Below are 13,792 nucleotides of genomic sequence, written 5' to 3' on the forward strand. Positions count from 1 at the left end.
GTATCGAAGTAGAAAGAGACATGAAGGTTAGATTTGGGGAGGGGGGGATTGCTCCTGATGAGTAGATGAACCCTGGGATGCACAGTGCATTGTATTGTCATCCATGATTTCTCAATTCATAAATGCCACTCTGCAAATTTAAAATGGCTGCAGACTAGATGGTCCGAAGAACTTTAGGGTGTGGGTGAAGAGAAATGGGAGGCAGAACCAAATTCAGTACAGCAAACTTTGTTTTAACCAGCACCGTATCAAATTGGCACTCTTGATAAGCAAGCAAAAATTCTGCAATCCACTGTAATGTCCAAGTATTTATGCTATAAATGAAGTATAACAGTGACATGCATAGCCCCACTTCACATTTCTATTAATTATTGTGTATTTTGTTTTGATTTTAGGAGGTGTGTTGATGTTTTTAACATAGATATTTTGAAAGATGATGATATCTTGAAGCTTCGCTTGGTCAGGATTTACTGCAGTTATGTGTCCCTCTTGATTATCCGGAGTATTTTATCGACTAGCACACTCCTGGTCCCATAGGTGCCGGTTAATAAAAGGTTTGCTGTATTAAGATAGATCAATATCTGGATTTTTTTGAGATTTTGAATTGGGAGAAGGTAGGTAAATTATTATTACCCTTCCACGACCGACTTTGATTAGATCTTATATCTGCTGCAGATGGAGATGGTTCAAGACTTTCTCCTTTTTAATTTCTAATTCCATTTATGCTCTTGCTTCTTGACCAATGAAGGCATAAATCAAGCAAGGCATATCAATCCCTAACACTTGTGACTTACCTGACAATGCAACACCCTGCAGCTCCCTCAGAACCATCTCAAAGTGCTTCACATATGATGACTCACTTGAATTTGCAGTAGCTACATTGTGGGCAAGTGCAGCAGACATGTTTAACTCAGCAAGATCCCACAAACAGCAAGTGCAATAGTCAGTCCAGTAGGAATGTTCGTGGTGAGGGCGGCTGTATGATCAATTCTCTGCCTGACACATTGAGAGCTCCCTGTTCCTCAACTAACGCCAGTCAACAACGTGCATTTGAGCCCCAAGAGCCTGGGATTCTTCTGTTCCACTGGGCTCAGTGGCATTTATTCATTAAATCTTTCAGGGTAGCTGTGCAGAGTTGATGGTGGTTGTGAGGGAGTCGTGTGACTTTGGGCAGGTAAATGATTTCTTTGTTTTCTGAAAAACCTGCTGTGCTTTTGTATCAAAAGGCGCAAGGCAAAGGCTGTATACTCCCTGCACCTTTGAGTAATCAGAGGTCTGGCAAAATTCCTATCAGTTTACATTCCATTGGCAATTAGTTTAATTATCAAGGTTAAATAAACTTTATGTGAGCCAAAATAAGAATGCTGTTGTCATGGCAATATTAGAAAAAGTCAGATAAACAAACATACCACATGTGTTTAGTGGAACTCACCAGAAAATGGCTCTTTAATGATATGGCCAAACACTATGCTTTTTGACTGTAAATATCTCTATACAAAATATAAACAAAATAAGCTGATTTAGCAGACATTCATTACTGATGCTATACTTTAAAACACTTCTTAAAATGCCTTTCTTGTAACAATACACTCATTATAGGGTCTTTACTGTATTGTGCATTTTAAGATCCTTCCCAAGATTGACAGCGATTCGAAGGGATATTAGGACAATTCATCAAATCTTGGTTAAAAAGGTAGGTTTTAAAAAGTGTCATAAAAGGAGAAGGGTGAGTAGAGAGGCAAAGAATTTTCGGGAGACAACTGAGAAGAAGCTTGAAATAGTACTTAATTGTCTGATGTTTGACTGTTTGTGTAATGCTATGGTGATGGCCTAGTGGTATGATTGCTCGGCCATTAATTGAGAGACCCTTGTAATGTTCTGTGGGGATCCAGGTTAAAGTCTCCACCATTACAAATGAAAGCAAACAAAAATTAGGAACTGTAGATTGTCAAGGGAAAACTCACCTAGTTCACTAATGTCCTTTAGGGAAGGAAATCTGCTGTCTCTACCTGGTCTGGCCTACATGTGACTTCAGATCCACAGTGGGTGAATCTTAACTGCTCTCAGGGCAACAAAGGGTACAGCCATTAACATCACATCCTATGAATACATTTTTAGAAATCACACCTAGGTCACGTGTCTGAGAAGCTAGAAGCAGATGAGTGCAGACATTTTTAAAAACGCTGTTCATAAAGCTCCTTTTAGATATGGAAACCGTGTACGTGATGGCAAACTGTGGCAGCCCACTATCATTCCAAACAAGACTTGTAGTCTTAGAGTGAAGATAAACAGCAACTGTTGGATAGTCGCCTAGAGCATGATGAGAGAAATATCCTTTCCAACAATATACCACACTCCCATTACCCTAATTCACCTGTTTAGTGCCAACCAACAGCTTGAAGTCACCTGAGAAGAATGCATCAGCAGGTTACTGCACTGAAGTAAGACACTCAGCCACATCTGACATTTCAAAAGGCTTTTACTCCCCCAACTTCAACACAAAACGGACTGGGAATATCCATCATAACACAGTAAGGCACTGATATTACCATCAAGGTTTGAAGTGTTAATAGCACATGGAGAGCAAAGATTCCAGGTGATGTGAAGGTGGATGGAGAAACAGTATAATTTCATTCATTTATGGGCGGCACGGTGGCACAGTGGTTAGCACTGCTGCCTCACAGCGCCAGAGACCCGGGTTCAATTCCTGCCTCAGGCGACTGACTGTGTGGAGTTTTTACATTCTCCCTGTGTCTGCGTGGGTTTCCTCTGGGTGCCCCGGTTTCCTCCCACAGTCCAAAAATGTGCAGGTTAGGTGAATTGGCCGAGCTAAATTGCCTGTAGTGTTAGGTAAAGGGGTAAATGTAGGAGAATGGGGTCTGAGTGGGTTGTGCTTTGGCGGGTTGGTGTGGACTTGTTGGGCCGAAGGGCCTGTTTCCACACTGAATCTAACCTAATCTAAAACAAGAGTAGACTATAAACCCTTCCAGCCCTGCTTTACAATTCAATAAGATCATGGCTGATCTGATTTTAACCTCAACTCTATATTCCTCCATATCCTTGATAACCTTTCATCCCCTTTGTCTTAAAGAATTTATCTATCTCTGCTGCGAAAATATTAAAGATTCTGCATCCACTGCTTTTTGAGGAAGGGAATTCCAAAGACTCTCAAACCCTCAGAAAAAGTCTTTCCTCACCTGTTTTAAATGGTCCCCCTTTATTTTTGAACTATGACCCATAGTTCTAGATTCTCCCACAAGAGGAACTGTCCTTTCAGCATCTATCTTGTCAAGTCCACTTAGGATTTTTTATATTTCAATTAGGTCACCTCTGATTGTTCTGAACTCCAGAAGATATAGGCCTAGCCTGTCTCTAGCCTTTCCTTATAATGGCTACATCCTGCTGTCTGCACTCCACCAACTTGAAGTAGTCCTGCCCCATGTGGCCAAATATCCGTGGGTCAAGATCACCTGGGTCGATCACACATAGGCACAAACACTTGTGACCCTGGAGAAGCATTCTCAAATCAAATATCCACATTTCATTTGGTAAGACACAGAACCCCTTTTGCAAATGTACACACATGGGTCACAATCCTCCATCTGACTACAGCCAAGAGTAACAACTAGATGACTGAGATGGGTAGAGAAAGGAGGAGTGTGATCTCCCAGAGAGACAAAAAAAATTCAACTTGAGACATTCCTTCCCGTGGCCCACCACATATTTCCATAACTTCCAATAAATAAATAAATAGTCAGAGCAACACTTTCAGGAAGCACATAGTTATGGATGGTCGAAGCATTAACAGTCCCACTATCTCTAATCCAGAAGGGTAACATGGAGAGGGGGAGGGAGCAAACAGGAATTAGAAGTCTACACAAAACCCCCAAAAAGGAATTTCGTCAAAATGTCATCCTGGACCCAAAAAGATACACTTCTTTATTTCACTACCCAAGGGCAGGTGCAACCCACAGAGCCGTAGCAACTGACATGGGTAGGCGCAAGAAGGCAGGCTCCAAATCTAGCTCAGCAGTAACAGAGATTGAACCCCCAGCTGCAGACATCAAGCTGCGTCAGTCAACTGGCCTCCCAAGGTTTGGCAGCAGTACCAAAGGGAGCCACAAGGACCTGAATATGTCAGAACTTGGCTGCATCCAGCCAAGGCTAGTTGACAGTATCCCACCCTGCACATACGCACCATGAGAAATTGAGAGGAGTACTCTCTCCCACTGTCCTTCCCACATGGCCAGGAAACCCCCAACTTGGATTTTACAGCTGTCAACCATCTCAGGCCATGGCCTTGCTCTGAATCAGAGAAGAGGTCACACCTCTAAGGCTGCCAAGAATTAGAGAGCTGGTACCAAGAACAGTGTCCGCTGTCTCGCGTTGATGCTAGGGTTCAGACATCCAAGGTGAGGGGGTCAGTTGCCAAGGCTAGTTGATGTGGGGTGGGTGGGGCCAAGGAAACAAGTAGGAGGAAATGGTGGACATGAGAGTTTACCTGGTAACATTGCAATGGCAGTGAGTGAGGGAACCTCTCATAAGGGTTCAGTTGGTGAAAAACTAGGCAAGGAGCCTCACAACTGTCTTCCAGGGGATAAAATCCATGGAGACGAATAGGTAACAGGCACAATGCCCTGACCCCACCTGGGAAAAGTGGAGAGGGTGGCACAAAATTCTGCCCAGATTTCGGCTACCAATGTCCCAGACCAGCGCTTGAACACAAAAATCGACAGTGACACTCTGGAGGAGTGCTGCACTGTCAGAGGTGGCTTTTTTTTTAGTTGAGAATTAAACTGAGACTCCTATGTGTTTGTGTGAGCCATGATGTAGCAGTGCAGGCGTTGGACTGGGTTGGACAAAGTCAAAAATCACATGATGCCAGGATATAGGCCAACAGGTTTATTTGAAAACATAAGCTTTCAGAGCTCCTTCTTCAAATGCTAGTGTGAGAAAGAGACAGAGACCTTAGACACCTCATCTGGAATATTAAGTGCAATTCTGGTCTCCTGCCCTTCAGAAGGATGTTGTGAAACTTGAAAGGATTCTGAAAAGATTTAAAAGGATGTTGCCAGGGTTGGAGGATTTGCGTTATAGGGAGAAGCTGAATAGGCTGGGGTTGATTTCCCTGGAGGTCGGAGACTGAATGGTGATCTTATAGAGGTTTATAAAATCATGAGGGGCATGGCTAGGATAAATACACAAAGTCCTTTCCCTGGGGTAGGGGAGTCCAGAACTAGAGAACATAGGTTTAGAGTGAAAGGGGAAAGATATAAAAGGGACCTCAGGGGCAACTTTTTCATTTAGAGGGTGGTGCATGTATGAAATCAGCTGCCAGAGGAAGTGGTGGAGGCTAGTACAATTGCAACATTTAAAAGGCATCTGGATGGGTATATGAATCGGAAGGGTTTAGAGGGATATGGGCCAAATGCTGGCAAATGGGACTACATTAGGTTGGGACATCTGTTTGGGCATGGACGAGTTGGACTGAAGGGTCTGTTTCCATGCTGTACATCTCTATGACTCGATGACTCTAATTTAAGTAAAAGATCAAAAGGGTCATACAACTGATACGAACAAATTGAACTCACCTAAGATAGCTGTTAAATCTTTAATCAGTTAGAATAGAGGTGTGTTCGTGGATGACTAAGACCCTGGTGCTATTTCCAATTCAAGTCTTGGGAAGTTGAACCTGGTTTCCTGGCCAAATGTTATCACACACTACAACAGATTGTCTGGTCATTACCACACTGCTTTCCTTGGGAGCTTGCTTGGGTCAAATTAGCTGCCACATTCCCTATATTATAGCAGTGACAATGCTTCAAAAAGTTCTATGCTGGCAGTACAAGGGCCTGAGAAGTAGTGTATGATACTATATTAATGCAAGTCTTTTCCGTTGCATACCAATGGTTGACACATAAGCTGTGCTTCTATATTCACCAGGGTCTAGTTAAGATTGCACATAGTGAGTCCTATCTTGTTCAGGTATTCAGGAATAGATTAAAATCCACCACTGTAATGAATCTTCACCACAGTGCACACTTCACTAAATACCGACTATTCCTGCTTTGCTTGTTTTCAATTGCAGTCAGGATGCATATGTCCAACTGTATCTGTTTGACATATCCACTGGAAACTCCAATTCCCACTCCATGGACCAGTACAGGTTGGGTTCATGAAGAACATCTTTACCACAGTGTTCATTATTTAGGGGTCACAAAGTCATAGCTGGAACCTGTTCATAGTCTATTAGTGTAATCAGTTGTTACCTATCAAAAGGATGTAAAATCAGTTTATATGTTACTGTTAACTTCAGACTCTTATTATGAGGACACGTTGTAAAGACAGACCTTATATTCCTTTTGTTTAGATGAGCAGATTGAAATGTTTGAGCAAAGGGATTAAAAAAGGCTGGTGGAGATTTGCTCTGCAGGGAGGAAACTCGGGGAAATGTTACAATTTGAGCTGGCCTCTTAAGAAATGCTGAAAGGAAACAGTTCTTTTCACAGAGAATCTGGGCCTGTCATTCCCACAAAACCAGAGAAGTGTTGTGGGATGAGGTTAAATTGCAGAATGGAAGATCTTTCAAAATATGGCGACGGTATTAAGCGATATGGAACCGAGGCAAGTTAATGAAGCACAGGATAAGGTCGGCCATGATCTCATTGAATGAAAAAACATAACAGTACTGTAGATGCCCTACACCTCCATGTACTGCAGCAGTTCAAGTTTGGCTCAGCTGGTTCAACAGCATCTGTGGAGAGAGAAAAAGAATTAATGTTTCAAGTCCAGGATCACTGGACTCAAAATATTAACTCAGAAAATTCTGGAGAAACTGCTGCACATCTGGCAGCATCAATGGAGAGAGAAAACTAAGTTTGTTATAAAAGGTATCCTCCTTGTTCCCATTCCAAATAAATTTACCAGCATTGCAGAACCATTGCAGCACAGGAGGCCATTTAGCCTGTCACATCTTTGCCAGCTCTCTGAAGAGACAATTCTTGGAGTGCCAGTCTCCACATAACCCTGCACACACTTCCTCTTCAGTTAATAACTTGATTCCTTCTTGAACCCTTGATTAAACCTGCCCCACGTTGCTCTCGGGTGGTTCATTTCAGATCCTAACCACTTGCTCGGAGTAGATTTCTTCTTCATTTGGCTTTTTTTGACAATTACCTTCAATCATACCCTCTTGTCCTTGATCCTTGCACCAGTGAAAACAGTTTCCCCCATTTCCTCTGTCCAGATCCCTCATTAATTTGAACACCTCAACCAAACCCGCTCTAAGCTTCCTTCTCTTCCAAGTGAAAAACTCCTGGTTTTCACTACTCTGTGTAACTGAAGTTAGGATTCATGTGAAATATTGAGTTAATTTAAATTCTCGCATCTGCCATTTGTAAATTTGAATTTAGGATTTTTAGTCCAGTGAACATAAACATTGCGCTCCCTTTCCCAGAGAAGACAGAAAGAGCAGGACTATACCAGGCTACCATACCAGGAATTGTTCTATTTTGAAATGGGACTGGAGTTGAGGGGAAAGCAACAATCCAAAGGTGGCCTGTCCTCTCAGTTGATAATTTAAAGTGGAAAGCAATTATTTTTGAAGCTAATTTTTTTATTTCCAACAGTCTATAGTCATCTCTACAAGGATAACACAAAGAAAGGTTCCACTCTATCACATCAAGGTTAATTAAAAACTGAATCATCTCAATTTAATGCTTTTGTCTTCTTGACCCTTCAGAGACCACTGAAGGCTTTAGTATCATTGTTGTCCTTCTCTGAATCATCTTCTTTGCCACCTCTTTTCATTCTGTTGCCATTCTTCCAAGGAATTGCACTTCCAGTTGGTTGTTGTTCATTAGAAGCAGGAACTGTGGAGAAGCCAAGTGATGACTTGTGCCCACCAGTGGCACCAGCCAAGTACAAACCTGGCACTACGCAGGATCTGGACGTCTCAGCATGTGAAGACCCTGGACTTAGTTATTTGCTGAGAAAGCTGGAAAAGCACCCACTTTGAAGTCCATGAGGTCTGTAATGTGCACAATGTATGCAGTGAGTTAAGCAGTTTTACAAAGGCTGCCAGTCCTCTTGAACCTCGCCTGAGTGCGCACTGAATACAAGACAATTCACGTTGCCACTATGCATTAACACTGGAATGAAGCAGCATCAGGTCTAAGTTGTTGAGTTACTTTGACATGCAGAGATGGCTGTCCCATAAAATGGTACGACAGGCAATATCCCACAAAGAGCTGTGGCCAATGATCTGGAATTTTTGAGTTCCACCTTGGCTCGAATCCAGAGGAAGCAGCTTTGACATGAGCCAAATGTCACCAGAACATGTAACACCACAAATACAGACAACGTATCCACACCCCAACCACAACACCTTCAAGCAATTAGCCCAATCACCTGAAGAAAATGCATGAAAGTAAGTCCATTAGAGGAAGACAAAGCGCATATCAACTGGGAAAAGCTGCCTGTGTGGTCATCCAAATAAAGGCACTGTAGCAACTTCAATAATGTATATCAATCATGCAACCTCTACCATCTAGAAGGACAAGGACAGTGGAGATAACACTACCACAAGTCCCCCTTCAAGCTACTCACCATCCTGACTTGAAAATATTTTGCCATTCCTTCATTGTCAGAGTTAAAATCCTGGAACTCCATCCCTAAAGACTGTGGATGTACCCATTTCGCCCTAACTCAATCTCAAATTCAAAGGGTGGCAGTGATTCAAGAAAGCAGCTCAGCACCACCTTCCACAGGGCATTTAGGAATGAAAATAAATGCTGGCCCAGCCAAAGATGCTGGGAAAGCGCAGCAGGTCAGGCAGCATCAAAGGAGAAGGAGAATCGAAGTTTCGGGCATAAGCCTTTCTTATGCCCGAAACGTCGATTCTCCTTCTCCTTTGATGCTGCCTGACTTGCTGCGCTTTTCCAGCAACACATTTTTAAGCTCTGATCCCCAGCATCTGCAGTCCTCACTTTCTCCCAACCAGAGATGCCCAAAATGCACACAAAGAATAACTTGGACTCCAATCGGACAGTGAAGAAAGTGTGGAGTTGGCTCCTAATTCATTCTGACATCAGTTTGAGGAGACGCTTTGACAGCTTTCCCAATAAATAAATTTCAAATTGACTGCCTATTTGAATTTCAAAGCCTTTATTTTACCCCATTATCCCCTCATTCCCATCCCAGCCTCCCACTTGCATCCACTCCTGAATAGAGGACTGAAATATAAACAGCAAATTACACCATTCTAGGCCTAAAATGGTTCATATTGATAGGAGGGTTGGGTATTTTGGGAGCCTGTGGTAGGGGGTTCAAGATTGGGGGGGGGTGGCGAAAGGAGGGCTGTTGATGTTGGGTATACAGCAGTCATGCATTGCGGAAGAGCAAGCAGTCAGTTCAGCATGCTTGGAAGAGCTTCCAACTGGGATACCAGCCAAATCCACCATCTGCTTTGAGTTTTATTTTTCTCCCTGATTCAAACTGCATACTGAGCCATCTCAGTAAAATAGTTCATGTTGCATAGCCCCTCTAGATTAATAATTCTATCTTCTAGAACCCACATTGATGGATTGAGCATCCAATTGTATACATTCAGATTTGTTATAAACTTGTAAACTGCTGCCTCTATGTGCTATTGTAGTGTGGCAATTAAAAGGCTCTTTCCTTTTCAATTAATTTCTGTATAGGTGAAACAAGTTAATCTGTGATATCTAGTTATCATCCAATTTTGCAGTACAAAAGGAGACCTTTCGGTCCGTTGTGTTGGTGCCGTCGGTTTGAACAAGTGATGCAACCTAATCCTGCTTTCCTGTTCCTCTTCGGGTTCTGCAGTGCTCTTGCCTTCATACATTTATCCAATTCCCTGTTAAATTTGCTTCCACTGCTCTTTCAGGCAGTGCATTCCTGATCATAACAGCTCACTGAGTAAATTAAGCATTTGTGTCATTTCTACTCTGGTTGTTTAGTCAATTATGTTAAATCTGTGCCCTCTGGTTACAGACATTGGTGCCAGTGAAAATACTCTCTTTATTTACCTTACCAAAATCCCTCATCATGTTCTCTATTAAATTTCCCCTCAAACCTCTCTGCTCTGAGTACAACCCCACCTTCTCTGGCCTTTCCAAACAACACATGCATTCCCCAATTTGAATCAACTCTGTGCTATGCTAGATGTTAAGAAGCTGTCCTAATAAGACACATAGCATAGCTTCAGGATTTACTGATTGGGAAAATAGAAAACAATTTCTAAAACAAGAAAAATCACCTGTGTTTGCTTCCCTCCCCACCCATGTTAGAAAGTGGAGTGTTGCAGTTACAAAAAAATGGCTGTGTTCTGGTGGCTCACACTGAGGAACATATTTCCCTGTGAAGCACAGATGAAGACTGACCACTTGGAATAAAAAAAAGGAGCTTGGACCTATATCCTTTGAGCAAGAAGCATAGAGTAGAGGTAATAGAAGGAACAAGAACATTAAAACTGAATGTAGCTGTTCGTACACCAGCACCTACACTCACAATGGGATCTCCTCTATACTTGGAGAACACAGTGACTGGTCTTCAGAATAACTGTTCAGTCTCAGTGTGTGACCCCAAGGTTTCTGTCATTTCTATTGCCCACATTACTTCCACTTGGACCTCTCTGCCCTTGGCCTGTTAGAGCATTTCTCTGAAATATCAATGCAAACTCGACGATCAGCACTACCCCACCCACTCAATGATGCACTTCACATTTTTGAGAACTCACCGAGTTCAACAATTTCAGATCCTAAGCTCAAAGCCATTTTGTTTAATTTTCTTTGGTGCTCGTTTAGTCTCTTGCTTCTTCCTTATTTCCTTGATTGGTGTGCAGCTATCCTGCCATTCACACCTCCTATAGACTCCACATTTGCTTTTACTTGTCCCATATTGGTTCCCTTTTGTCATTTAATTTATTCCACTTACACCCTATCATAGGCCTCCCCTTTGGTTCTTTCATCACTGTCCTCCACTACCACCTACTTTCTCTTGCTTTAATAAAACAAAAGCAAAACATTGCAGATGCTGGAACTTTGATATAAGGACAGAGAAAGCTGAGGAATTTCAGCAAGTCTGGCAGCATCTATGGAGAATTTCTCCAGCATGCTCTGCATTGATCCCCTTGCTTTCAGACCATCATATTTCCCAGTTCAGATGCAAATTTCTCAACCTGCAATATTAACTTTGTTTCTCTCCCCACAGATGCTGCCAGATTTGCTGAGTTTCCCCAACAATTTCAGCTCTGATTTTAGATTTCCAGCATCTGCAGCATTTCACAATACAAACTCGCCCCTGCATCCAGATTGCCAGTTTCTGCATGTCAGCTGAATATTGCAGAACGTCTGCTCCATTCTACCACAAAGCCCATGCAGAATGCCGATGTCAGACAATGTCACAGGCGAATCGAGATGTTTCATAACCTCGGCATCGGATTTAGCCCTGAGCCGAGCTTCTGACCCCAAAATCATCCCGGGGTCTCAAAACTTACTGGACTTCTCCCCAATAACGCTGTTTGTCTCCAATCCATGCATAGTCCATTCTACTGTTTTAATACACTGCTGGTCCACTTCCTATTCTGGGGTTCAGCAAAATCTCAGTCACATGCAGTCTAAACCAAGCCAATCTTCCTTACTCATCACGTCATGATCTATTGATATTTTCATCTCAAGTGTCCAAGTGCCATCATTTCTCATCTTTCCATATGTCTTTAACTTGCTTAGGCCTGTAAGGCCTGCCTTCCTGCCTGTCCAACCTCTTACACAGGCCCTCTTCCCACATCCCCAACCCCACACCACCCTGATTCCTTTCCATCTGACAGCTTTGTTGGCTTCCTCCTTAAATCTCCATCTCTCCTCTAAGACTGGTCTTCAAAACTTTCTTTCACATGGATCCCACTACCCATTTTATTATCTCGTTTGGATCAATGTAAACTTGAAGTACCCTAACACATTAGGGAAGATGGTGATGTCGCAGTAACACCACTGGCTTAGTAATCCGAAGCCCATGCTAATACACGGGGAATGTGGGTTCAAATATCATCATGTTATCTGATGGAATTAGCAAGTTTTGCGATTTGTAGCTCAGGTTGAGGTTCTGGATATAGGTTTGCTCGTGAGCTGGAAGATTGATTTCCAGACGTTTCGTCCTCTTACTAGATAACATCTTCAGTGGGCCTCCAGGTGAAGCACTGTACATGATTCTTGCTTTCTATTTGTATGTTTGGGTGTCTTTGGGTTGGTGATGTCATTTCCTGTGGTGGCATCACCACAAGAATTGACATCAACCCAAAGAAACCCAAACATATAAATAAAGAGCAGGAATCATGTACAGTGCTTTGCCTGGAGGCCCACTGAAGATGTTACCTAGTAGGAGGACGAAATGTCTGGAAATGAACCTTCCAGCTCAGAGAGCAAACCTACATCCAGTATCTGATGGAATTTAAATTCAAACATTAAAACTTGGAGTATAAAGCTCCTCCTAATAAGTGGGAGCCATGTAGCAATCACTGATCACTGTAAAGGGGAAGTAATGCAATGTCACCAAACAATTAACCTAGCGTCCTGTGTTAAAACTGCAAGGAGGTGGGTCTGAAACCCACCATGGCAAATGGTGAAATCTGAATTCAATGAAAAGTTGGCTTCATTATGACCACTGTTAATAGTGGTTTAAAAACCATCCAATTCACCAGTGCCCTTTAGGGTGGGAAACCTTTCTTGGTCTATGCATAACTCCAGACCCACAGCAATGTGGTTGACTCTCAACTGCCCTCTGGACAATTAAGGATTGGAAATAAATGCCGGGTTAGCCATCCCAATTTTTAAAAATAAGTCTGATTCACTAATGTCCCTTAGGCAAGGAAATCTGTTCTTCTGCCCTGGTCTAGCCTACATATGGCTCCAGACCCACAAAAAATGTGGTTGACTCAATTCGCAAGCCACTCAACTGAATGGATGGGCAATATGTTCTGACCTTGCCAGCACTCATCCATGCCATTAATGAATTTTTAAAACATCCTAAATTAAAAGTGCTCTGTAAATACATTTGTAAATTGATATTTCGTTGGTGATGGAATACTCCAATAGGCTCACATTCTCATCTACTGCTGTATCTTCCTGCATTTTAACATGAGTGACAATATGATTCCCAACATTATGAACACTATTATTCCAGCCTGATTTATCCCATACATTGGTTAGGAGTAGTTTGGAAATACAAGTGCCTCCAACATCAAATTTTACAAATAATCTCCTGATACAAATGAATAACCACAGGCTCAACTCCCATGCAGCTTGCATTGGCTTCTCAACAGAGAATGGATCACTGAGAGTGACACAACTAAACATTTGACATTTAAATGAAAAGTAATAGCCCTGGGTTCTTTGGGGGGTGGGGGGGGGGTGGTGGTATTCAATTGCCATCTCAATATCAAATTCACTTGGATATATGGGCTGAATCACATTTTCTTTAGCTAAGTCTGAGTGGTGTTGAGACTTTTGGAATGATTCTCACCATGAGACCTAACGAGAGGTCTTGCTGCATCTTACCAAACTACCTACTTCGCTACTATGGTGCCCCGCCCAACTCCCCAATATCAGTTCAGATCTGACCCCATCTAACCACTCACTGTTTCCAGAACAACTCATCACTCACCAGATATCTACCAAATGACCAACACTCTTTGTGGCTGTGCCATCTTAAATAGCCCGTTATGCTCTCAATCACCGCCTTGACATGTGCCTCATGGCAGACAGATGGAAATCTG

At 42.5% G+C, this 13,792-nt stretch overlaps 1 protein-coding gene across 4 annotated transcripts in view; it reads right to left on the minus strand.

The window, feature by feature from the left end:
- The window catches only part of LOC122552228, a 93,032-nt gene that overhangs the window by 2,690 nt on the left and 76,550 nt on the right, over nt 1-13,792 (minus strand). For 2 of the 4 annotated variants that reach the window (XM_043694883.1, XM_043694879.1), the window contains one exon: nt 7,962-8,029. The exons of 1 other annotated variant lie outside the window; for it this stretch is intronic. Coding sequence is in view for 1 of the 3 variants with exons in the window: in XM_043694882.1 (XP_043550817.1) it covers nt 7,977-8,029 (53 nt within the window). In the remaining 2 variants the exon portion in view is untranslated. Of the gene's footprint in view, nt 1-7,757; nt 8,030-13,792 lie in introns of those variants that run through there. One more of the 4 variants, XM_043694882.1, reaches the window with a different exon arrangement.

This window comes from Chiloscyllium plagiosum, chromosome 8, assembly GCF_004010195.1.
Source record: "Chiloscyllium plagiosum isolate BGI_BamShark_2017 chromosome 8, ASM401019v2, whole genome shotgun sequence".
NCBI classification, from domain to species: Eukaryota; Metazoa; Chordata; class Chondrichthyes; order Orectolobiformes; family Hemiscylliidae; genus Chiloscyllium; species Chiloscyllium plagiosum.